The sequence below is a fragment of the Entelurus aequoreus genome, linkage group LG13 (genome assembly GCF_033978785.1).
Source record: "Entelurus aequoreus isolate RoL-2023_Sb linkage group LG13, RoL_Eaeq_v1.1, whole genome shotgun sequence".
Lineage (NCBI taxonomy): Eukaryota > Metazoa > Chordata > Actinopteri > Syngnathiformes > Syngnathidae > Entelurus > Entelurus aequoreus.
Genome location: NC_084743.1, coordinates 19,794,610 through 19,822,090, shown reverse-complemented (window position 1 = coordinate 19,822,090; position 27,481 = coordinate 19,794,610). Strand labels below are relative to the sequence as shown.

At 40.3% G+C, this 27,481-nt stretch overlaps 1 protein-coding gene across 7 annotated transcripts in view; it reads right to left on the bottom strand.

Moving 5' to 3' along the window:
• The window catches only part of tns1b (tensin 1b), a 395,112-nt gene that overhangs the window by 326,496 nt on the left and 41,135 nt on the right, over window positions 1-27,481 (bottom strand). Inside the window, exon 1 of one of the 7 annotated variants that reach the window (XM_062067554.1) lies at window positions 12,291-12,578. The exons of the other annotated variants lie outside the window; for them this stretch is intronic. Coding sequence (XP_061923538.1) covers window positions 12,291-12,371 — 81 coding nt within the window. The 5' untranslated portion in view covers window positions 12,372-12,578. Of the gene's footprint in view, window positions 1-12,290; window positions 12,579-27,481 lie in introns of those variants that run through there. 7 annotated transcript variants of the gene reach the window in all.

Below are 27,481 nucleotides of genomic sequence, written 5' to 3'. Positions count from 1 at the left end.
TAAATACTTTTTTTTTTTTTAATTGTTATTTTTATTTTTTTTTTGTGTCCTGTCAAGCTTCTCAGGCAAATCATATAGTTGATGTAGATGCCCATATCGGCTGGTCAGATTTACTTTACAAAAGATTTTTGGAGCTCTTTGTTCAGTGGATCAGATGTTTTATGAAGCTTTGTGTCTATCTACCACCACTACTGTTTTCTGTTTATTTGTTACTGACTGTGGCAGGACACCTCTGCCTCTGTTTCACTTTATGTTGCTGGTAAATAATATGGTTGTAGTAGTAGGCTAAAGTTAAATTAGGGGCAGAGCTTTAAGAGACATTTTAGCTTTTATATTTTTATAAGATATATTTTTTGTAAGAACCACAATTAATAAATATATTTCAGTGAATAACTTATTGTTCAAATCTGTATATAAATATGTACATAAAGTGTTGTAATTATATTGTAAAATGGATGGATGGATGGACGTTTAAAACAAAACTGTTAGTATTAATTAGTAAGTATACATTTTTTTAGCCTTTTTAGAGAAAATCATATCATTGTAGTAAATTATGCAAATTACTCGATGATGTCATGGTGACCACGCCCATAGCCACGCCCCCACCGCCACAGGTATCTTGGCAGTTTATGGGAAACACTGTATTTTGGGTGTCCCATTCAGTAAAAAAGTGTAAAATTCCATTCCGTTTTTTTGAGGTGGTCTATCAGAACGTTTTTAGAACTCTATCGGACATTGTGACTTTTGGTATCAGCGTTCCTGAAAAAAAGAGACCCAAACACACATACTGTACAGCAGGTTTTTACAGCTAAATGTGTATATATCATTTATACACACATACACCTTGGCCCCCCAGACACATTTTTTTCTCTCAATGTGGCCCCCGAGTCAAAAAATTTGCCCAGCTCTGCTTTACATCAATCAAGTAGAGAACATCGACAATAACATGTATGACTTAAGTGTTATTATGACAATGACAATAAAGAAATTGATTGATTGATTGATTGATAAAGTTTTGGTCCCTGATAAAAAAACCTTGCCTGTACCGGAAGTAGCGTGACGTCACAGGTTGCACATTGTTTACACCAGCAGCGAGAGCGATTCGGACCGAGAAAGCGACGATTACCCCATTAATTTGAGCCAGGATGAAAGATTTGTGGATGAGGAACGTGAGAGTGAAGGATTAGAGTGCAGTGCAGGACGTATCTTTTTTCGCTCTGACCGTAACTTAGGTACAAGGTCTCATTGGATTCCACACTTTCTCCTTTTTCTATTGTGGATCACGGATTTGTATTTTAAACCACCTCGGACACTATATCCTCCTGAAAATGAGAGTCGAGAACGCGAAATGGATATTCACAGTGACTTTTATCTCCACGACAATACATCGGCGAAGCACTTTAGCTACGGAGCTAACGTGATAGCATTGTGTTTAAATGCAGATAGAAACAAAATAAATAAGCCCCTGACTGGAAGGATAGACAGAAGATCAACAATACTACCAAACTCTGGACCTGTAACTACACGGTTAATGCTGTACCGCCTGGCGAAGCCTAGCAATGCTGTTGCTAACGACGCCATTGAAGCTAACTTAGCTACGGGACCTCGACAGAGCTATGCTAAAAACATTAGCTCTCCACCTACGCCAGCTCTCATCTGCTCATCACCACCCGTGCTCACCTGCGTTCCAGCGATCGACGGCGCGACGAAGGACTTCACCACGATGATCGGTGCGGTCGGCGGCCCGGAGACGGAGGTAGTCAAGGTGAGGACAGCGGCGCGGCGGCGGGCGTTGTAGCTTTCGACGACACCCCGGCCGCCATCAAAGTCGGCAAGAAACATACACTACCGTTCAAAAGTTTGGGGTCACATAGAAATGTCCTTATTTTTGAAGGAAAAGCACTGTACTTTTCAATGAAGATAACTTTAAACTAGTCTTAACTATAAAAAAAAATACACTCTATACATTGCTAATGTGGTAAATGACTATTCTAGCTGCAAATGTCTGGTTTTTGGTGCAATATCTACATAGGTGTATAGAGGCCCATTTCCAGCAACTATCACTCCAGTGTTCTAATGGTACAATGTGTTTGCTCATTGGCTCAGAAGGCTAATTGATGATTAGAAAACCCTTGTGCAATCATGTTCACACATCTGAAAACAGTTTAGCTCGTTACAGAAGCCACAAAACTGACATTCCTTTGAGCAGATTGAGTTTCTGGAGCATCACATTTGTGGGGTCAATTAAACGCTCAGAATGGCCAGGAAAAGAGAACTTTCATCTGAAACTCGACAGTCTATTCTTGTTCTTAGAAATGAAGGCTATTCCACAAAATTGTTTGGGTGACCCCAAACTTTTGAACGGTAGTGTATATTTCCCCAAAGTTACGTACGTGACATGCACGTAGCGCCACGCACGTACGGGCAAGCGATCAAATGTTTCGAAGCCAAAGCTGTACTCACGGTAGCGCGTCCGCTATCCAACTCAAAGTCCTCCTGGTTGTGTTGCTGCAGCCAGCCGCTAATACACCGATCCCACCTACAGCTTTCTTCTTTGCAGTCTCCGTTGTTAATTGAACAAATTGCAAAAGATTCACCAACACAGACGTCCAGAATACTGTGGAATTTTGCGATGAAAACAGAGCTTTTTTGTATTGGGATACAATGGCGTCCCAATACTTCCGCTTCAACCCTTGACAAACGTCATCATACCTAGACGTTTTCAGCCGGAAGTTTCCCGGGAAATTTAAAATTGCACTTCATAAGTTAACCCGGCCGTATTGGCATGTGTTGCAATGTTAAGATTTCATCATTGATATATAAACTATCAGACTGCGTGGTCGCTAGTAGTGGCTTTCAGTAGGCCTTTAACTACATAGCGATTTTGTGCATATATTCCTACATTTAGTATAATGCAGGTATATTTACAGTGACTTTTCAAGGGAGCCATCAAAGAGGTTTCCAACTGAATGGGGAAAAAAACCAACCTCCACTGAAGAGTTGAAGAAGGAAATCTCCTTAAGTTGCAAGCAACCTATTGGAACAAGTGGAATGGGCAACAATTCCCTGCAAAGCACTAGACAGACCTTTGCTTCCTCCGCTTCCTTTCACTCTGCAAGTTCCCACTATCCCAATGGCTTCACAATGAACAGTCACCTGCTATTCATTTGGGGAAAATGCACCCCAGGCATTCCAGCTTTGCCTCCGTCCCTCCTGCCCCCCTCGACATCTCCACTTTCAACATCCATTTTATCTCAGTTAGATGAATCCCAGGGAGGAAATTACTCAGTCATCCATAAGTAAAGGGGGGGGAAAAAAAATCCCATCTTTTTTCACAGACTATCGGCAGCACGGAGAAAGGAACAAAGAGAAGTCGACTTGTCTTGATTGTCCGGGATTAGTGCTCAGTCAACATTGAAGTATCACCGTTCACAGTGGGAATAAACCCAATCAAAATAGACGTTTGAATGGTGATTATTTACTCCGTAAAAATGTAAGAATGTACCCAGCAGGCACAAGACATTGATACAACGTTGATTATACATGCATGTCCTTTAAAACGGACTTTGAAACAATGTTGCAAAATAGTTGCATTCGTAAATTGAGGCAACGTTGGCGTCTAACGTTGGATCCACGTTGTTGGTTGGGAAATGACCAAATTTCAATGGTCAATGGTATTTGTGTTGTAGAATATTGGTTGGGAATTGACCAAAATTAAACGGTCAAATCAACGTCCCAACCTGACATGGAATAAACATTGTCTAAAAGCATGTTGTTTCAACGTTGTATTTGTGTTGTAGAATATTGGTTGGGAATTGACCAAATTTCAATGGTCATATCAACGTCACAACCTGACATTGAATAAACGTTGTCAAAAAGCATGTTGTTTCAACGTTGTATTTGTGTCGTGAAGTAGCGGTTGGGAATTGACCAAAATTCAATGATCAAATCAACGTCATAAACCTGACGTTGATTAAATGTTGTTAAAAAGCATGTTTTATTTGTGTTGTAGAATATTGGTTGGGAATTAACCAAAACGAAACGGTCAAATAAACGTCACAACCTGACATGGAATAAACGTTGTCTAAAAGCATGTTGTTTCAACGTTGTATTTGTGTTGTAGAATATTGGTTGGGAATTGACCAAATTTCAATGGTCATATCAACGTCACAACCTGACATTGAATAAACGTTGTCAAAAAGCATGTTGTTTCAATGTTGTATTTGTGTCGTGAAGTAGCGGTTGGGAATTGGCCAAATTTCAATGATCAAATCAACGTCAGAACCTGACGTTGAATAAACGTCGTTAAAAAGCATGTTGTTTCAACGTTGTATTTGTGTCGTGAAGTAGCGGTTGGGAATTGACCAAAATTCAATGATCAAATCAACGTCAGAACCTGACGTTGAATAAACGTTGTTAAAAAGCATGTTCTATTTGTGTTGTAGAATATTGGTTGGGAATTAACCAAAACGAAACGGTCAAATAAACGTCACAACCTGACATGGAATAAACGTTGTCCAAAAGCATGTTGTTTCAACGTTGTATTTGTGTTGTAGAATATTGGTTGGAAAATGACCCAAATTCAATGGTCAAATCAACGTCACAACCTGACATGGAATAAACGTTGCCAAAAATCATGTTGTTTTAACGTTGTATTTGTGTTGTGAAATATTGGTTGGGAATTGACCAAATTTCAATGGTCAAATCAACATCACAACCTGACATGGAATAAACGTAGAGAAAAAGCATGTTGTTTCAACGTTGTGTCGTTGAGTACTTAGATTTAACATTTATATTTACAATTATAATTTATATTTAGATATAAAATTTCATTTAAACTTAAATGTGATTAAAGTGAGCCAAATGTGAGAATAGTGTGTTAAATGTGAGTAAATTGAGCTAAATTTGAAAAATATCTGCTAAATTTGACATTCGGCACCCCATACAGGTTACAGGTTTGCTCACGAGACTCCAAATACCGCGAAGCAGATTGTCTTGGCACCTCAAAATCGTGCAAATTACCGCTTTGAATAATTTAACTGCATGAAAATTGCCAAAATATCAGTTGGTCGCTTCACAAATCTAAATTTAAAAACAAGATCAAACAAATGGAAACACTCGACTTTTTTCACCAAGTACCACCTCAAAAAACAACGACAAAGACAAACATTAAAATACAGTAGCGTTGTCGGCCTAAGTATTCATTAAAAACAAAGCAGACGTTTTATTCAAAAAGTATAAATACTATTTTTAACAGACAGTTTGAACAGTAACACTGTGTTTGAATATCTAATTAAGTGATTCTTTGGTGTACCACCAGATGGAACCCACATAATGAATCACTGCACTAGTCTAAAACTAGTTGACTATAATAGGAATGCAGTAAAAGAAAATAGCAATCATATATTTAATATGCCATTGAAAAAGTAGACTTTTTGATCAGAAGAAAAAGTACTTCGGGAAGAATTAGGAAAAAAATGGTGCATACTTGTGTGTCAATTTGTGTGCAGTTAAGTGGACGTAACTCAAGTCAATCTAGTTGGATCAAGGAGCACACAACTGGTCAAATTGAACTGGATCCAAATCTGGCAAATTCCCTTTAGCGGACGCCAAAAGACCATGGGAGGTTTAAGGCCAATGTGTTCAGTCGAGCGTTCACAAAGCTGGGGGTTTCTCGGAGAACGAAAAGGCTGGGAGGGGGCTTACACAAAGCTCAACACCTCTCATAAATCAACCGAGAAAAGGTTGAACTTCCCCTTTTTGTTGTTCAAGAGTTTTCAGGCAGGCCACCCAAAGCAAACATATGAAAAGAGCAACACCTCGACAAAATGGCACGGGTCCTGTTCAAGGTTCAAGGTGCGAGTGAGCATTTGCGCCTTGGACAAAATGTCATGGCAAATCCATTACAGTGTAGGGGAAAACCTAAAACCAGATGTTGAAATTACGACAGAAATGTTGCACATGCTACATATGGGCCATTTTGATTGGAACTCTCAAGAAACAAGCTAACACATCTAATGGTTGAAAATGAAAGCCCCGCTTAGGAACTTTCAGTTTTCGATAATACCACAATGATTCAGTAAGACTGATCTTTCCAACGTGAGAACCTACATATTGTGCTAAAACTTTGCAGTCATTGCATTGTTTTTTCTTTATACAGTACTTTTGAGTTTGTGGCATGACTGGTTCTGTCAGTGTGGAACTGCGAACCATCAAGCTGGTGGCTATTTATTGCTACCACGCAAATTCCCTATAGCTAACATTAGCATTTTGTTTTGATCATCGAAAGGTAATTACTAGTAAAGCAAGAACAGAGCCAAGGCAGCATCGGTCTGAAATCTCTCCACGTCTTTGAGCTCACGCCAGCGAGTGAAAGCCGGGCCAATGTTGATCCTTAACTGTCTTTTTACTCGTTCCTATGAAGGTTCTCATTCATCCAGGTCGTTGTCATTTCAGGACGTTCAATCGATCGCAACTGGACTGCTTGGTTTGTCTTGGAAGACGTTTCGCCTCTCATCCGAGTAGGCTTCATCAGTCCGTGCTTATAGACTTAGATTGGTCAGATCTAGTCCAACAGTTGGTGCCAAAACCCCAAATATGTACACTCCAAAAACCAGGAGGGTGTGCCTGGGCAAGGATGGTTTTGCCCTATCGTAGTGAGAAAACAACTGTTTTAATGCCAACTAGTCAAAGCCAACGACAGTGGTTGAAATGTAATTTCCCCTCGTTAGCATTGAGGATCGACTACTACCAGTCCAAAATAGTTGGAATCCCCCATGTAAGCATTCCATTGAGTTGTAAACAAATGGCATTCTGGTCACCTTCTGTGACTAGAATGTTTCTAACTTCTGTTATTTGTTCAAAGCTAAATTGCAGAGTCTTTTAGGAATGGTTGAAAGGACGGTGTTGTGTGTGGGAGACAGGTGGTGTCGCAGACCACCTCCTCTGTTCAGGGATGGTTTTTTAACCCTGACATAGATTGCTTCCCCCACTCCTCTTTCGTACCATCCGTCCTCTCTGTCCAGAATCTGTACATATTTTTTTCTCAAAGGAGTGCCGTTTCTCCCTGAGGTGCAGGTAGACCGCTGAGTCTTGGCCTGAAGAGTTTGTTGTTTTGGAGCTTCTGCCATGATGCGTAGGCATTCGCATTGACGAACGGGGAATGAGGTGAAGTGACGTATGCCGTAAAGCAAGTCACCACATTTGTATTTTTTGGTGTGGCAGAGATCCTGCCACCCTCCTCGAAGTTGCTTAGTGCCAGTGAAAGCGATACAGGCCTCCTCAGGCCATGACAGAAGGGCCATTCAACAAGTTGTAGGTCCATGTTTCGTACCAAAAGTTATGAAAATATTTTATGAAAGTTAAAAAGTTACTTAGTGCTGCTTTAAGACAAAAACGGACACTCCTATTAGATTGATTTATTATGAAAGACAGAGCCATTTGTGGAAGATTTAAGAGGACCAAATATTAGATTCTTCTACTTCCCAATTAAGACCACTTTAGGTCAATGACCTAACATTCCTATGGTGACATTATTTCCCAGAGCTATTCTTCAAAGCCATGTCATAAAAACGACATTGCATGTGTCAGAGAGATCACTCATCCGAAGCAGTTCTTTGAACTTATGGTATATAGCGTCTCAGGCACATTTTTAACCCTGCAAAAACACCTAACATACCTTTTCTTACATGTCTTATCAATTACAGCGGTCACATTCTGTGACATGTGTAATTGCTAAATCTGGAGTGGACTGAAAAGTTTGAGGACATTGTAGCAAGGGTGTCGACTATTCAACAATTCGATTTGGAGGAGTCTGATCGAATCCTCAGACAATGAACCCCCAGACAGTGAACTCTTCTGCTCCCTTGGAGGGAGGCAAGTTGGGTACCCGAGCCCCCCCGCGTACAGCAACTGTGTTAGGGGATGTTCTGTCCAGACGTTCCGCCACTGGACCATAGCTCACGTGCACCTCAGACGAGTTTGATTTCACGGGGGTCCCATCGGGACCGATACCAGGAAGCCTCTCTAACTGCTACCCTTTCGCAACGGGTATGATCCTTCCACAGGTTCATCATATAAATCGATTAAAATCGATGATAAAAATAGTTGGCTATTAATTTAGTCATCGATTCGTTGGATCTATGCTATGCGCATGCGCAGAGGTATTTTTTTTTTATTTTATTTTTTATTTTTTTTTATTTTTTATAAACCTTTATTTATAAACTGCAACATGTACAAACAGCTGAGAAACAATAATCAAAATAAGTATGGTGCCAGTATGCTGTTTTTTTCCAATAAAATACTGGAAAGGATAGAAATGTAGTTTGTCTCTTTGATCCGATTATTAATCGATCAATCGAAGTAATAATCAACAGATTAATCGATTATCAAATTAATCGTTAGTTGCAGCCATAATATATATATCGACAGATTAATCGATTATCAAAGTAATCGTTAGTTGCAGCCCTAATATATATATGTATATATATATTAGGGCTGCAACTAACGATGTTGATTATTACTTCGATTGATCGATTAATAATCGGATCAAAGAGACAAACTACATTTCTATCCTTTCCAGTATTTTATTGGAAAAAAAACAGCATACTGGCACCGTACTTATTTTTATTATTGTTTCTCAGCTGTTTGTACATGTTGCAGTTTATAAATAAAGGTTTATAAAAAAAAATAAAATAAAATAAAAAAAATGCCTCTGCGCATGCGCATAGCATAGATCCAACAAATCGATGACTAAATTAATAGCCAACTATTTTTATCATCGATTTTAATCGATTTAATCGATTAGTTGTTGCAGCCCTAATATATATATATATATATATATATTAGTTGCAGCCATAAAATATATATCGACAGATTAATCGATTATCAAATTAATCGTTAGTTGCAGCCCTAATATATATATGTATATATATATATATATATTATGGCTGCAACTAACGATTAATTTGATAATCGATTAATCTGTCGATTGAAATAATATATATATGTATATATATATTATGGCTGCAACTAACGACTAATTTGATCATCGATTAATCTGTCGATTATTACTTCGATTGATCGATTAATAATCGGGTCAAAGAGACAAACTACATTTCTATCCTTTCCAGTATTTTATTTTTAAAAAAACAGCATACTGGCACCATACTTATTTTGATTATTGTTTCTCAGCTGTTTGTACATGTTGCAGTTTATAAATAATTATTTAAAAAAAAAAAAAAAAAAAAAAAATTAATTTTTTTTAAATTTTTTTATATATATATATATATATATATATATATATATATATATATATATATATATATACACACATATATACAGTATATATATATATATATACACATACATATATATATACATACATATACATATATATATACATACATATACATATACATATATATATATATATATATATATATATATATATATATATATATATATATATATATATATATATATATATATATATATATATATATATATATATATATATATATATATATATATGTGCATATATATACATACATATATACAGTATATATATATATATACATATATATATATACATACATACACACAGATACTGTAGATAACCTGGCCCCGGTCAAATTTTTTCGACCCAATGTGGGGACCCCTGCTCTAACTGCGTCTAACTGAGACCAGAAGTTACAAAGTTTGAAAGCTATGCCACTCTTTCCGTTGAATTAACCTAAAACCTCTCACCCATATTTAGTGCATTGTGCTCTACAAATCACACATTCTAAATTGTGGGGTTATGCAGATGATTTTTGAGAACATTTGCATTAAAAAAAAGTCACTCTTTGGATTTCAAGATTTGATTTAAGGACTTAGGGAGTGGTTCGCACAAGTACCCAACTTTGAGCAAGATCGGTCATCGACCAAAACATTTTTGCAGAGGTTGAGCTTTTATCTAATTGGCCATAAATCAATAGCCACCTGTTAACAGAATGTCTTGAAATGTACCCCTGAGCATGTTGAACCTTACACCTAAAAGGTGCCACAAATACCATAGGTATTTTCCTAAAAATGCATTTAAAAGGCCATGTGCATATTACTTGCTTAAAGTTATACACAAAAAAACAAGCTAAAAAGGTCTACAACAGGGGTTCTTAACCTTTTTGCCCACGGGGCCCAACTTTTCCACTAATGAGGGAATATGTCACTCAAATAAATATGAACACTGAATTAGTAATCTTACTCTTGATTTTAATCATATTTGAAAATGATATCTAACCACATAAACCTTAGGCTTAGGTCAGGCTGATTAGAAAAAGAAGTACTTACCAAATATACTGCATAAGACGGGACTCATATGTAGTGCTAAAACAAATCAACTTATTAATAATGAATATGTTTCTTAACTAAACTTTCAATAAAATTGAAATGCAAATGAAATTACAGCTTCACCACTTTAGTCACATTTTTTGCGCTTAAGAAATGTCTCTATGACTTTAGCTCCGGACTTCTTCCGTTTGTTTGAGATTGTCATTAATGCCTCAAGTGGTGGAAAAGTGTATTACAACCAAGTACCGCTGATATTTTTTGGCAGCTCTCTCTGAGGTTGTAGATGTAGATGTAAAATATGTGCATTAACTAAATTAAACTGATTCAAAATACCATTGCTAAACTTTAAGGGGACTAAGATACACATGGCTATAAATTGTGTATTAGTTTCGGCATCTTCGGGCATTAGAACTACAAATAAACGGTAGTAATGATAACAGCTTTAATACTCCCGACGGTTAGTATTACCGTATTAAATTAAAATAGTCGAAAAACCGTCATACAAAACTGCACTTATACGAACTGACTGGCGCTGGATCGCTAGCTAGCTTAAATGCTAACATATAAACAACAGACGTTGACGTCTTCCCCCATTACGAAACGTCATTCCCCAATCTAAACTAAAGAACCACCATTACATGTTATGTAGACCACAAGGAAGTGTTTACATTTAGAAAAAAATAATAATAATATGACTCCTTTAATGCACCCTATAATCTTTGTATGTGAAAAAAGATCGAAAATAGGCCATTCGTCGGCAGTGCGCCCTATGGTCCGGAAAATACGGTAATTGTTATTTAATCGTGGTAATAGTTGCAATCCTTGTTTCAAAGATGTCCATATATACAATAGTGTAAGTTAGTAACCAGGCCATTACAAATATTACGAACCAAAAACAATAAAGGAGTGCAATTAACAATATTTTAGGGCCAGACCCCCAACTGATGATAAGGCTCATATTGAAGCCATTACGAATACATGAGCTCACTCTGTTACACAGTGCGTTGATGCAGTCAATCAGTGACTCAAAGCCATGCTGGGTGGGGGGCTTCTAAGGTTTTTTTTACGAACCCCACCGTCACCTCCCCTCTAAAAGAATGGTAATTAACCGATGAAGAGCTCTGTAAGATTATCCGGTCTCCTCGTCAAGAACTCCAGCTCCACCACTGGTGTGCAGTCATGTCCCAAAGGACCGCTGCAGAATGGGGACGGATGGATCTCAATGGTCTATTCAACTGCTGGCCTCTTTCATCCTTTATTCAGCCAAAAAAAAGAGGACCGCCGCATGTACTGCTGTCGATTTTAGACAGGAATGTTCTTTCAAATCAGCAGAAATTAATAGAGGCACCCTGGTGCTTTAGGTCACGTCTGGAAATGACGGTCACAATGTTTCTAAATACACAAACCTTTTCTTGCGCGTTACAACCTCAAAGGCGCATAAGTGCACCGACAAGCCCTCGGTGAGCGCGGGAATGCGCGGCAGATTCAATTATACGAGAGAAAACAAAAATAGCTGCGTCCCGACCGCCTAGTGAGACATGGAGGGATACAGGGGGACTCGGGAAGTAGGAAGACAACAATCTGATTCCAAAGTTCTCGTACTTGAGCATCCTCCGCCTAAGAACTCCCTAATTCTAATGTGTCACAGTGCCAAGACCCCCCTCAGCCCGGGACCTAAACCTACACCCTACCCCCGACAAGTAGACCACCCATTAGGTTGCTTGGCTTTCCTGATCTGACGAGAGCTCGATTCAGACAAGAACCATTCATCAACTAGAACATTCCATTCGGTCATCTTGTGCAACATCACTCAAAACACATGTCATGCGTTTTGCAAATCGCGTCAGTTTCTCTCGGAACAACAACTTTCCGCCGTGTGCACACTCGTCCATCTATGTCACAGGCATCCGCACTGACTGTGTGTGCAAATATTGTAGTCAGTTAAAGAAAAGTTATCTCACCCAGAACATGCAGGACAGACAGACCCAAGTGCGAGCAGGACCGGCCAAAGCGGTCGGCAAGCTGAGAGAGACTGACGGCATGGTGACGGACGTGGAGGGATGCTGCAGCCGCTACACACCAGTGGACGTCTTGCGGTCTAATCCAGCCTGAAGAAAAAGTTGCCAGAACTGCGGAGCCATTATTATGGTGGATGCACGGGGAACATACGCGTTTCTCTAACTTTCCCGCAATGTCAGACTGGGTCGGTCCTCTAATTGGATCCTGACTGCCTCTCCTCTCGACTCACTCTCCCTCTTTTTCCCTCTGCCGGGGAAAGTTTCACAAAGCTTTTTTGGATCAAGGGTGGGTCAGGCAGCCCCAACCTCTCCGCATGGTGCAAAGGGGGTGGGGGTACTCTTATTATCCATTTCTCCTGCCACTCCTCTTTCTATCTCATTACATCTCTCACTCCCTTCCTTCCCCCTCCTTGTCGCACTTATTTTAATTTCATTCATTCCTTGATCCCTAACCCCCTCCGGTGCATACCCTTCAGTATCCCTCCACCTCCTTCTCTCTTCCATTTTGTCCAATATTTGCAAATCCTATTATCGTTCGCTCGTATTTCTTTTGACATTGTCTCAACTCAGTATGAAACCGACAAATGCTTGTTTCTCTTGATGACGAGCCTAACAACCTATGTGTTTCATATTATGAGTGAGCTGGATCATACAGTAGGTGACTGCTGAGAGTCAGGGTACACCCTGGACAGTTCAATCACTGGGCGTACATCCACACTCAAATTTGCATCTTCAATTAACCCAACATTTGTATGTACTAGACAGCTATAATTAACCACTCTTCGTACTTGCACGTCGCCCCCTGTCCTTTGCATCTTGAGGTCACAACCATGGCAGCCAATCTTTCAGCCAGGGAGTGACCTCACGGAGATGCCCGTCAGCGACGTGGGACCAGCAATTTTGGACCGCACATTTTATCGTGGAGATGAAGACCAGGTTTGTGCGGTTGCAGCCCAGGCCAAGCTCCCGTCTCCTCGGCTTTCCAAAGTCCAAGCTCTGCCTATTCTTGCCTCGCGGCTTTTCAAAGCGAAAGCTTCGCCTATTCCGGCTCCTTGGCTTCCCAGAGCCCAGCTTCCTCCCGTGCTTGCGCCTTGCCAGCTCAGGACTCCACTTACCTCGGGTTCGTTGGCAGCTCCTATTCAACCCACCATGCTGTCAATCCTGGAGTCCTGTCGGGAGTCAGCACGGGACGTCTCTTTGTCCATCTTCCTAGCGTCCCTGCGCGCATCCCAGGCTTCTACTCGGAGGGCGCCACCGATCAACAGTTCCTTATTCTGTCTGGAATCCGCTTCTTGAGAGTGGGGCTACTACTGGCGCCCCCAGTCGCACAGCTTCTCTCATCTTCCCGCGGGTCTGCTCCAGACAACCCCGTAACCTCAGCCGCCCACATCTTCCCCAGTGGGTTCGTGATGAGTTCTGCCTTCTGTCGTTCCGCTTTTGACATCATCTCCGGTGGGTCCACTCCAAAATACACAGTCATCTCCAGCGAGGCTACCGCCTCAATGCTGGCCAAGTGCTCGTCCGGCGCTCCAACTCCACAACGGTCAACAGAGCACTGTGCCCATCGTCCTCCTTGTCAGCCGCAGATGTGACCATTCAGTAGACGTCTGCCTCACCAGCGGCAACAGTGCCCAGTACCGGGGCGCCGAACCCAGCTACTGCTGGGGAAGCTATCCCGCGCTGCATGCTTGTGACAAATAAGCAGCCAAAGGACAGTCGTACCAACAAACCCGTAATCACCTCAAACTTTGAGATAGGGCTGTCGGGCAATTATATGATCGTGATCGATGATTGTGATAAATTTCAGGTCGGTCACAGTGATCACTTGTGAGCAAATTAATTTGAGGAAATATGGGGGAAATGTCCTTGACAACAGCAAATCACAGTCAATCTATTCTCGCTCCAATTCAGGTTACAAGGTACCGCAGAAGTAAATAGAATCATAGATATGAGAAAAAAAATGAATGAAATTGGAGCTAAGCGTGCTGCTGAGGGCTGTGAAATAAATAATACCTGTGACTTGGAGTTATTTAGGGCCCAACAATTTCCCCGTTAACGGAATCACGGAATTGGCCAATAAAAACGGAATCTATTAAACACAGAAAATCACAGAAATGTATGTGATGTGACTGAAACGTTGTCATCGTAAGAAAAAGGAACGTTTGTTTTGCATAATCCTGTTTATTTGACAAACACTCACCTCCATTGAACTGGGCCAGCCGGGGCGGGGACTCGCACTTTAGCCGGCAGCCGTGCACCTTTCTCAGGTCCGCTCATTCCTATCGACCAGCCCTACTTTGAGGTGCGGTGTAAACGCAAACCACACAAATAATTATCTTACCCAGTTCTTGGTGTTAAAAGTAGATATTTGTGGAAAATGAGCTATAATAAAGTAACAGTGGTACTTCGATTTCTGTTTATAATCCTAAAGGTCAGACAGACCTTTGTGTGTGTGAACGCTGTGATGTCACCACACCGCGCCATCCTGCCAGGGCCGGCCCGTGGCATAGGCCGTATAGGCAAATGCTAAGGGCGCCGTCCATCAGGGGGCGCCACGCCAGTGCCACAAATGTTGGAGAAAAAAAAAAAAGAAAAAAAAGTTGGTACTATTATTTCTAAATACAAAAAATAATCCCACGTTAATTAAAATGCAAAGTAAAGCCTATTTAATAGAAATATTATTTGTTACAACATTACGCCCCCCCCCCCTCCCCCCGCACGGTGCGCCCCCTCCCTTCCCGTATCATGACTCTTTTTGGTCGTCACCACATCAAAAAATCAACACAAGATGTCAAAACGGCCAAAACTGTCAGGTGCCCAGGGAAGAAAATAAAAAAGAAGAGGAGAAACGAGAAAAAGACAGAGGTAGCAGGTAGGTAACGTTGGCCTACATGAAATTATTTGTCTGTTACAGAATGTGATAGTAACCTGGCTTTTTAGCATTAAGCTAATGTTACATGATTCGGCAATTGCTAATCAATAAATAGCTAATTCTGTTTTAACGTCGGGTTAATATTGTGGAGGGGGCTAAATTGTTATGGAAAATAATAATGTAACGTTAGGTAATTACAGTACTCCCACCTTACATTCCTCAGGGACATTTGTATTAGATCTTTTAAGCAGGTGTTTTTTGTTTACATTGTTATTGCCTTCTGGTTAGCTAATGTTTGCCCTGCAGGTAATAGTCACTTTTCCACCCCTTTATATATTAGGTATAGTTGTAAGCCTAGTTGTTAAAGTGCACATCATTAATGTTAATTAAGCAATATCACATGAGAGGGAATGCTGTTTTTTAATTTGAGCACTGCTGTGATTCGGTTAAAGATAATCATAACATAACATTCTCATATAATATGTTAATTTGCTTTCTTTAAGTAAAAAAAAAGGTCAAAGACAAAGCTATTCGGTTTCTTGTGAGTATATACACTTCACTGCCGATGTGGGGGGGCGCCACCTAAAATCTTGCCTAGGGCGCCAGATTGGTTAGGGCCAGGCCTGCATCCTGCACATGAAAAGAAACCCTCGTATTTTTCAAAAATAGTATAGTACCTTTTTTAATTCATTAGTACCACGGTACTTTATTAGTACCGGTATACCGTACAACCCTAGAGGCAAATTAACAGAATTTCTTACATCTCTGGAGGACTGGAGACGACGCACCTAACCAGAAGCTATGCTAACCGTTAAGCTAGCTTGAAGGTAAAGTAGCGAAAAAACAGAAGAATAAGTGCTCCATACGCTTTAACAGAAGTCAAGTTGTAACCGTGTTAGATATATATCATAATAACTACATTATAGAGCCAGCTTGTTTTTCCACTCTACTGATACTTTAAAGCCTGAGTGAAGTATGCATGACGAATGCACTACCAATCTTAGATCCATCTTAGATGTGCTCGGGCCCAGCGAAGCCGGCGGCGTTTCTGGGTGTTGTTGATCAATGGCTTTTGCGTTGCATGGTAGAGTTTTAAGTTCCACTTACAGATGTAGCGACAAACTGTAGTTACTGACAATGGTTTTCTGAAGTGTTCCTGAGCCCATGTGGTGATATCCTTTACACACTGATGTCGCTTTTTGATGCAGTACCGCCTGAGGGATCGAAGGTCCGTAATATCATCGCTTACGTGCAGTGATTTCTCCAGATTCTCCGAACCTTTTGATGATATTACGGAGCGTAGATGATGAAATCCCTAAATTCCTTGCAATAGCTGGTTGAGAAATGTTGTTCTTAAACTGTTCGACAACTTGCTCACGCATTTGTTCACAAAGTGGTGACCCTCGCCCCATTCTTGTTTGTGAATGACTGAGCATTTCATGGAAATTGTTTTTATCGCCAATCATGGCACCCACCTGTTCCCAATTAGCCTGTTGGGATGTTCCAAATAAGTGTTTGATGAGCATTCCTCAACTTTATCAGTCTTTTTTGCCACTTGTGCCAGCTTTTTTTAAACATGTTGCAGGCATTAAATTCCAACTGAGCTAATATTTGCCAAAAATAACAACGTTTTCCAGTTCGAACGTTAAGTATCTTGTCTTTGCAGTCTATTCAATTGAATATAAGTTGAAAAGGATTTGCAAATCATTGTATTATGTTTTTATTTACCATTTACACAACGTGCCAACTTCACTGGTTTTGGGGTTTTGTACATTAAATGGCTGATAAATTACTAGTAGGGCTGCAACAACCAATCAATTAAATCGATTAAAATCGATTATAGAAATAGTTGGCGATTAATTTAGTCATCGATTCGTTGGATCTATGCTATGCGCATGCGCAGAGGCTACTTTTATTTTTTTATAAACCTTTATTTATAAACTGCAACATTTACAAACAGCTGAGAAACAATAATCAAAATAAGTATGGTGCCAGTATGCAGTTTTTTTTCTCAATAAAATACTGGAAAGGATAGAAATGTAGTTTGTCTCTTTTATCCGATTATTAATCGATTAATCGAAGTAATAATCAACAGATTAATCGATTATCAAATGAGTTGTTAGTTGCAGCCCTAGTTACTAGAGACCTAAATCCAATCCTGCATGTTGCTTTATTATTAACACAAGACACAAAAGTCCACAACTAAAAAAAAAAAGAAGCTGGGAATGACCAAAACAAAAAAAATAAAAAATTAAAAAAATTAAAAATAAATAAAAAAAAAAAAAATTTAAATTAAAAAATTTAAAAAAAGTCCACAACTACCAAGAACTGAAAGTTCCAGAACACTTGGTGGAAAGTACTCACCCCTGCACCCCAAATTATGAGAGAAAACAGAGGAAGTCATTTCCACTTCATTAAGTTCCCAAAAGTAGCTTTAGGCAAGTCACATCAAACTTAAGAGAGTCAATGACTTCACCATAAAAGTAGGTGACAGTGTCATCACCAGGAAAGATGAGGTCACCTACCTAGGTTCCATTCTAGAGGCTAACCTTTCCTGTGATAAATTGGCAACCAAGGTAATCAAAAAGGTTAACCAACGAAAGAGATTTCTCTACAGAATTTCCTCTCTGGTCAACAAAAGCACCTTGAGGATTCTGGCGGGAACTCTCGTTCAAACCTTTTTCGATTACACATGCACCTCCTGGTACCCTAGCACCTCCAAAACCCTCAAATCTAAACTCCAAACATCTCAGAACAAGCTAGTCAGGTTACTTCTAGACCTCCACCCCAGATCCCACCTCACTCCTACCCACTTCTCTAAAGTGGGCTGGCTCAAGGTGGAGGACAGAGTTAAACAACTTGCACTGAGCCTAGTCTATAAAATCCGCTACACCTCCCTGATACCGAAGTACATGTCAAACTACTTCCTTAACGTAAATGACCGCCATAACCACAACACCAGGGGGTGCTCCACTAACCACGTTAAACCCAGATTCCGAACTAACAAAGGTCTTAACTCATTCTCTTTCTATGCCACATCAATGTGCAATGCGCTCCCAACAGGTATAAAAGAAAGGGCATCTCTATCCTCCTTCAAAACCGCAATAAAAGTTCACCTCCAGGCAGCTACAACCCTAAACTAACACCCTCCCCGGATTGCTAATAATCAAATGTAAACAATCAAATGCAGATACTTTTTCTTTTTCTTATGCCTTCTGATCTCTCTCTCTCTCTCTCTCTCTCTCTATGTCCACTACTTGATGTCCATATCCCCCCCCCCACCCCCCCCCCTCCCTCCACACCCCTGATTGTAAATAATGTAAATAATTCAATGTGATTATCTTGTGTGATGACTGTATTATGATGATAGTATATATGATAGTATATATCTGTATCATGAATCAATTTAAGTGGACTTAAACAAGTTGAAAAACTTATTCGGGTGTTACCATTTAGTGGTCAATTGTACGGAATATGTACTTCACTGTGCAACCTACTAATAAAAGTCTCAATCAATCAATCAATCTCTTGATTAATTGGTGTACTAAATTGTATCACACACACACAAATTAAACTCCTGTTCCAAACAAACACACAAAAAAGTGTGGACACAAATTCCGGGTTAAATGGGTCTGCAACCAACAAAGATTCTTTCAGAGAACATAAACACTGGTTATTGAAATCGTGGAATTTACTAGCAGCACTCATAAACACCAACAGTATGTCTCCCGTTGCACATATTCACACACGCGCTTTCTCCCACACTGTATCAATACACAAACGCAACCCACATGCAGATACGCGCAAACACACTCGTCTCGCGGCAGAGAGGATTAATCCCCTGGTATTTCCCGCGGACCACCCTTAGAGAGGCAAAGTCACCAAAGAAGGCTCAACTCAAAACCCCCAGAAAATGAGCGTGAGCTGAATGCGTTCCATTCAACACGTCGTATGCGTCGATGAAAAGCCTACACGTTGTATCTGAGATCATACTCAACAACACTGAATTTTGAACAAACCTCAATAAATATCTTGATTTAAAAATATCTCTGTTTTTTTTTTTTTATTCTAAATGCTGAAATGCAACAATCTAGTAATTATATGCATCGTGTCATTCATTTTTTTAAATGTATTATTGGATAATAATCAAACAACTGCACCCACTAGTGGTCACTTATCACATCACTGCAACATTGATTGATTGATTGAGACTTTTATTAGTAGATTGCACAGTACAGTACATATTCCGTACAATTGACCACTAAATGGTAACACCCGAATACGTTTTTCAACTGGTTTAAGTCGGGGTCCACGTTAAAGGCCTACTGAAAGCCACTACTACCGACCACGCAGTCTGATTATATATCAATGATGAAATCTTAACATTGCAACACATGCCAATACGGCCGGGTTAACTTATAAAGTGCAATTTTAAATTTCCCGCCACACTTCCGGTTGAAAACGTCTATGTATGATGACGTATGCGCGTGACGTTAACGGTTGATACGGGAGTATTCGGACCCATTGAATCCAATACAAAAAAGCTCTGTTTTCATTTCATAATTCCACAGTATTCTGGACATCTGTGTTGGTGAATCTTTTGCAATTTGTTTAATGAACAATGGAGACTGCTAAGAAGAAAGTTGTAGGTGGGATCGGTGTATTAGCGGCTGGCTGCAGCAACACAACAAGGAGGACTTACTTGGATAGCAGACGCGCTAGCCAACGCTAGCTGCCAACCGCATCTGTGATCGGGTGAAGTCCTTTGTCGCGCCGTCGATCGCTGGAACGCAGGTCGATCGCTGGAACGTCCGGTTGCTAAGTTGCTAAGTTAGCTTCAGCGTCGTTAGCAACAGCATTGTTAAGCTTTGCCAGGCTGAGAATTATTAACCGTGTAGTTACATGTCCGTGGTTTAATAGTATTGTTGATCTTCTGTCTATCCTTCCAGTCAGGGATTTATTTATTTAGTTTCTATCTGCATTTGAGCCAGATGCTATCACGTTAGCTCAGTAGCTAAAGAGCTTCGCCGATGTATTGTCGTGGAGATAAAAGTCACTGTGAATGTCCATTTCGCGTTCTCGACTCTCATTTTCAAGAGGATATAGTATCCGAGGTGGTTTAAAATACAAATCCGTGAGCCACAATAGAAAAAGGAGAGAGTGTGGAATCCAATGAGCCAGCTTGTACCTAAGTTACGGTCAGAGCGAAAAAAGATATGTTTTCACTGCATTCTAGTCCGTCACTCTAACGTTCCTCATCCACGAATCTTTCATCCTCGCTCAAATTAATGGGGTAATCGTCGCTTTCTCGGTCCAAATCGCTCTAGCTGCTGGTGTAAACAATAGGAAAATATGAGGAAGCGAACAACCGACTACGTCACGCTACTTCCGGTAGGGGCAAGGCTTTTTTTTTATCAGAGACCAAAAGTTGCGAACTTTATCGTCGTTGTTCTATACTAAATCCTTTCAGCAAAAATATGGCAATATCGCGAAATGATCAAGTATGACACATAGAATGGATCTGCTATCCCCGTTTAAAAAGGTGTGAATGAATGATGGGTTTTTAACATGTAAAGCGACTTTGGGTACTTAGAAAAGCGCTATATAAATCCCAGGTATTATTATTATTATTATTATTAAATAAAAACATGTCCTTTCAGTAGGCCTTTAATCAATTCATGGTACAAGTGTGCATGCACGTGTCCGTGCACTAGGATGACATGCATTAAAACAAGGCTATTTAACTACATCAGGCCTGGGCAATTATTTTTAGAGAAAAAAAATGCGCCTGGGGGCCGGTATATCTACTTTTAGGAACACTAATACAAAACCTCACAATAATGTCTGATTGAACGCTAAAAAGGTTATGACATACCGCCTTAAAAAAAACTGAATGGAAAAAAACAAACCAAAAAAAACTGAATGGAATTGTACATTCTTTTACTGGATGAGACACCCAGAATGTACATGGAAAAATAAACAACGTGGGATTTACAACATTATCTATGAACGATAAAACACTGAATATCGACAACTAGAGATGTCCGATTATGGCTTTTTTGCCGATATCTGTCATGATCCGTGGTCTGGATCATGTTTTGTTTAGTTATGCTGTTAGTTTTGGACTTCCTTAGTTCCTGGTTTCACTTCCTTGTTTGAGTTTGTTACCATGGTTACTTATTCTTTTCCCCTGTCACTCTGTTCACCTCTGCGCACTTCATGCCTTATCAAGTAAGTTTTTTCTATTCATGCCACAGTTAGCGACTTTCGTTCATGTCTTTAGTTTTTTGCCCACGTGGAAGTTTTTGTTTCATAGTCAAGTTTGTACCTCCGCCTTGTGCGCGCCTTGAGTTTGTTCTTTTTGTTATAGTAAAAAATAAATATGTCCTTACCTTCAAGCCATGTCCGCTTCAACTTTTATTGCATCTCGGGAAAACAAACAACCCTTAGTCCACGTTCTGACAATATCCGATATTGTCCAACTCTTAATTACCGATTCCGATATCAACCGATACATACAAGACTACTTGTCTTTTAGTAGTAAGTAAGCAAACAAAGGCTCCTAATTAGTCTGCTGACATATGCAGTAACATATTGTGTCATTTATCATTCTAATATTTTGTCAAAATTATTAAGGACAAGCGGTAGAAAATGAATTATTAATCTACTTGTTCATTTACTGTTAATATCTGCTTACTTTCTCTTTTAACATGTTCTAGCTACACTTCTGTCAAAATGTAATAATCACTAATTCTTCTGTTGTTTGGATACTTTCCATTAGTTTTTGATGATACCACAAATGTAGGTATCAATCTGATACAGGATCATATACTGGTCATATTCAAAGTCCTCATGTGTCCAGGGACATATTTCCTGAGTTTATAAACATAATATAAATTTTTTTTAAACGAAAAAAGATTGTGCAACGCTAAAAAACCTCAATGTAATCATAGTGGTATCGACTAGATATGCTCCTCTACTTGGTATCATTACAGTGGATGTCAGGTGTAGATCCACCAATGGCGTTTGTTTACATTGTGACGCCGGTGAGCTACGGTGTGTAGTGAAGCATGTTTAGCTATTTCCTCATCCTGCAGGGATGAAACTTGTAAGAAACTTACTTTATTTGTCGCCATGGAGACAAGGATTAGTGATTTAGAAGTAGCTACAACATTGCAGACTGTGGCTGGACTTTAACCGCTAGCTAGCTAGCCATGTCTAAAAGCACCCCTTCCTGAGGGCGTTTAAATGTTATAACTTCACCGCTTGATTCCCCTTCGGGGTGATGGACGGCTGGCAGCGCTTCATAGCAGCAGTCGACCTCCAGGGTCCCAACTCCCCCCCTCTGTTGCGAGTTGTCGTGATTAAATGTAACGTGTTTAGGTCTGCATGGCATGGAGGTTTTTTCCCACTCCAGACTAGGCCCCCTTAGGAGCCCAGTCTAGATTTTATTTTTTTACTCATCTTCTTCCCCAGCGTTTTACCTTTTTCCCACCTTTTACGGGGCGCCTCGTGGCGACCCATCAGCGTTCCTGTTCTGTAACCCTGTACACTGTTTGTTTGTCTAATCTTGAACGGGTTTGTGCTGAAAACATTTGTTGCAATGACAATAAAGACCTATCCTATCCTATCGTTAGTTTTTAAGCCAAAATGCGTCCATTCTCCCTTTTCTGTCTACACACCGTGTCTGTTTCTAAGTACTCCGTGATTGTGCGCTGCCGAACATGCTCCTCTGCTCGTAAAACCATCAATATCATGAGGTGACGACGGCGGGGAGGTTGGACCGGTACTTTTTAGAGGCGGTATAGTACCGAATATGATTCATTGGTATCGCGGTACTATGCCAATAGTTAAAGTTAAAGTACCAATGATTGTCACACACACACTAGGTGTGGTGAAATTTGTCCTCTGCATTTGACCCATCCCCTTGATCACCCCCTGGGAGGTGAGGGGAGCAGTGGGCAGCAGTGGGCAGCAGTGGGCAGCAGTGGGCAGCAGTGGGCAGCAGTGGGCAGCAGTGGGCAGCAGCGTAGCCGCGCCCGGGAATCATTTTTGGTGATTTAACCCCCAATTCCAACCCTTGATGCTGAGTGCCAAGTAGGGAGGTAATGGGTCCCATTTTTATAGTCTTTGGTATGACCCGGCCGGGGTTTGAACTCACAACCTACCGATCTCAAGGCGGACACTCTAACCACCGGTATTCCGTACAACCCTACCCACAATGCATTGCGTTTCCACGTCACACTTTCGAGCCAAATAGGATTTGTTTAACAAGCTCCTATTCAGTTGGGTAAAGCACCAGCGAAGAACCCACCGTCCTTGAAACTGCCGTTTCTACAGGTAACAAAGCGGGACTACCAATTCCAGTGCGGTCGTAAGAACACAAGGACGTTGAAAATGGAGTGGAACAGACAAACGCAGCTAAAGGGGCGTGTTCTGGCTTCTCTGGCTGGCCTCCAAGGACGGGGAGTGACCGTGTTGACATGCGGAGGGAAAACACGTGTAGTCACCCCGTCACACTCCCAAGGCTCCCGCATGTTGAAAACAATTGACAACTGGCCCTCCCTTTTTGCGGAGCACTCACATGTAAGAACACATTTTTCCTGTTCTCCATCCTGAGTGGAGGGACCATCCACCCATCAGACACATGGGGAAAATAACAGAAACATTCCAGCGCCATCAGATGATCATTTTTTTGGGTAAATCGACTTCATTCCAATTGCAATCTGGTCAAGAATAGCTAGTAACGGGTATTGTTCGGTTGGTAAAGGGTTCCAGGTTCAATCCCCGCATCTGCCATCCAAGTCACTGCCGTTGTGTCTCTGGGTACTTCTGTGGAGGAAAAGTGCCTCCATGGAAATGCCCCCCTCTACCTCAAAGAACTGCACACCCCTAAATCCTCCACACGACACCTCTGCTCCGGACAGGCTAACCTCCTCCAACCTCCGAGGACAAAGCTACGAACAATGGGAGACCGGGCTTTCTGCTCTGCCGCTCCCAGTCTGTGGAACGCTCTCCCTGACCACCTGAGGGAACCACAGACTGTAGATGTTTTTAAAAAAGGCTTAAAAACCCTTCTTTTTAAAACAAAGCCTTTTTTTTAGATATACGCATACTAGTTCTAGCTCAGTGGTTCTTAACGTGGGTTCGATCGAACCCTAGGGGTTCGGTGAGTCGGCCTCAGGGGTTCGGCGGCGCCTCCGCCACGAAGGTAAAGACACATCCGACTTATCGTGTAAATAAAAACTTCTCCCTATCAGCGTATTATGGATACCCCCAAACAATGTTCCCTCTAATTTTCCATCTGATTTGCAGGTTTTTTCATTGATGGATTGAAACTTTTACTGGCAGATTGCAAAGGAAGAGAATACATTATATGAAACAGTACAGTTTACACAGTACAGTACAAATTCCGTACAATTGACCACTAAATGGTAACACCCGAATAAGTTTTTCAACTTGTTTAAGTCGGGGTCCACGTTAATCAATTCATGGTAATGTGTGTATTGATTGATTGATTGAGACTTTTATTAGTAGATTGCACATTACAGTACATATTCCGTAAAATTGACCACTAAATGGTAACACCCGAATAAGTTTTTCAACTTGTTTAAGTCGGGGTCCACTTAAATTGATTCATGATACAGATATATACTATCATATATACTATCATCATAATACAGTCATCACACAAGATAATCACATTGAATTATTTACATGATTTACAATCAGGGGTGTGGAGGGAGGGGGGGGGGGTGTAGGATATGATATGTAAGGTGTGTAATTTGTTGTGAGTTCATGCACTCTGTTGGTTATGTTCTTTGAACAAGGTGATGTTCACGCACGGTTCATTTTGTGCACCAGTAAAAAAACATATGACTTTTTCTTGAATTTGAAAAAAAAAAATACATTTTATTTTTCACCGAAGAAGGGTTCGGTGAATATGAAACTGGTGGGGTTCGGTACCTCCAACAAGGTTAAGAACAACTGTTCTAGCTATTAGGCTGTTCTAGTTTTTATTTAATTTTTTAAAATTATCTTTTTATTTATTTATTTTTTAAATTTTAATACACTGTAGCACTTTGAGGTTGTTTGCTCAATATAAAGTGATTTTAACAAATAAAATCTATTATTAAAAGTTGGGCTCCAAAGTCAAAAATAGGTGATTTTCCTTTACGAGACAGCCGCGAGTATACATGGGCTGTCTACCGGTTTAAGGTATACCCCGGTATTAAAAAAGTGACGGTTTCAAACCCACAAAAAACTTTGGTCATATCGTCCGTACGGTATAAGCGAAAGTGAAAGTTAGAAACCCTTCTGGTCGTGTATTGCCACAGAGGCAAGTTATAGCTCGGTATCAAAAAGTGGCAGTTTCAAAACCACTAAAATGTACATTATACTGTATCATCCGTATGGTAAAGGAAAGTGAACGTTTGAAATCCTTGAAGAGGCTCGTCCCTCTAAGTGTTCTTGCTATATCTTCTGTGAGCGAGTGGCAAACAGCCACTTTAACACAACTTCACTAAAGATGGCGCTATAGCACTCTGTTGTCTCTGTTGGTATTAAAAACTGTTTGTTGAATAGCAAACATTATGGCCATTGGCGTAGAAAAAAAATCCATAAATTAGCCGCACCGTTTAACAAGCCACAGGTTACAAAGCGTAGGAAAAAAGTAGTGGCTAATAGTCTGGAATTTAGGCTACAACAAAACTAAGAGACATGACACATCCTGTAGTGTTCATATTGAAGTGTAGCCTGTTCTTTTAAAAGCTAAAAAGACGTCATAAAAGTGCATTAACAATGATTTTTTACATGAATTATTCGTAAAACTTCTTTACACCATTAAGCATTACAATTCTTACAGTTGTTGATCTTTCAAGTTCAGATGCGCTTTTTGTACACTTCAGCAGTTTTTTAGGACTTTGCATCGCTTCTCAATTTATTTAAGTGATCACGTTGCCGGTCTATGCATCGCATTTACAAGATTAATAGCCCTATTTAGCAAATTGACTATCGGGCAATGTGCCCGAGTCTACCGCGAATATGCGCCTCGGTTTGTGTGTGTGTGTGTGTGTGTTTCTTTTTGTGACATTGCGGGGACAATTTGTGTACACGGTCACATTGCGAAGACACAACTCCCATTGGGGAACAAACTCACCTTTTGCTATTGATTACGATTCAGTTCAGCTCTCAAGGAAAACATGTTTATTTAGAAAAGTACCGAAAAGTATCGAAATAATTTTGGTATCGGGACAACACTGGTACCTAATGGAGTCCAAGATCATTTCCTCCATTGTGCTCCTGTTGGTTTTGAACTCTCTATCAAAACTACGTCCGTAGATTTTCTTAAAGGCCTACTGAAAGCCACTACTACCGACCACGCAGTCTGATAGTTTATATATCAATGATGAAATCTTAACATTATAACACATGCCAATACGGCCGGGTTAACTTATAAAGTGACATTTTAAATTTGCCGCTAAACTTCCGGTTCGAAACGCCTCTGAGGATGACGTATGCGCGTGACGTAGACCGGCGAACACGGGTATGCCTTCCACATTGAAGCCAATACGAAAAAGCTCTGTTTTCATTTCATAATTCCACAGTATTCTGGACATCTGTGTTCGTGAATCTGTTGCAATCATGTTCATTGCATTATGGAGAAGGAAGCTGAGCAAGCAAAGAAGAAAGTTGTCGGTGCGAAATGGACGTATTTTTCGAACGTAGTCAGCAACAACAGTACACAGCCGGCGCTTCTTTGTTTACATTCCCGAAAGATGCAGTCAAGATGGAAGAACTCGGATAACAGAGACTCTAACCAGGAGGACTTTTGACTTCGATACACAGACGCCTGTAGAGAACTGGGACAACACAGACTCTTACCAGGATTACTTTGATTTGGATGACAAAGACGCAGACGTGCTACTGTGAGTATGCAGCTTTGGCTTCTAAACATTTGATCGCTTGACCGTATGTGCGCAACTTTTTTTTGCGTATGTACGTAACTTTTTTAAAATATATAAGCTTTATGAACCTTGGGTTAGGTGAACGGTCTTTTGGGCTGAGTGATTGTGTGTTGATCAGGTGTTTGAATTGTATTGGCGTGTTCTATGGAGCTAGGAGCTAGCATAGGAGCTAGGAGCTAGCATAACAAACACGCGGGTGTTTTTATGCAGGATTAATTTGTGTCATATTAAATATAAGCCTGGTTGTGTTGTGGCTAATAGAGTATATATATGTCTTGTGTTTATTTACTGTTGTA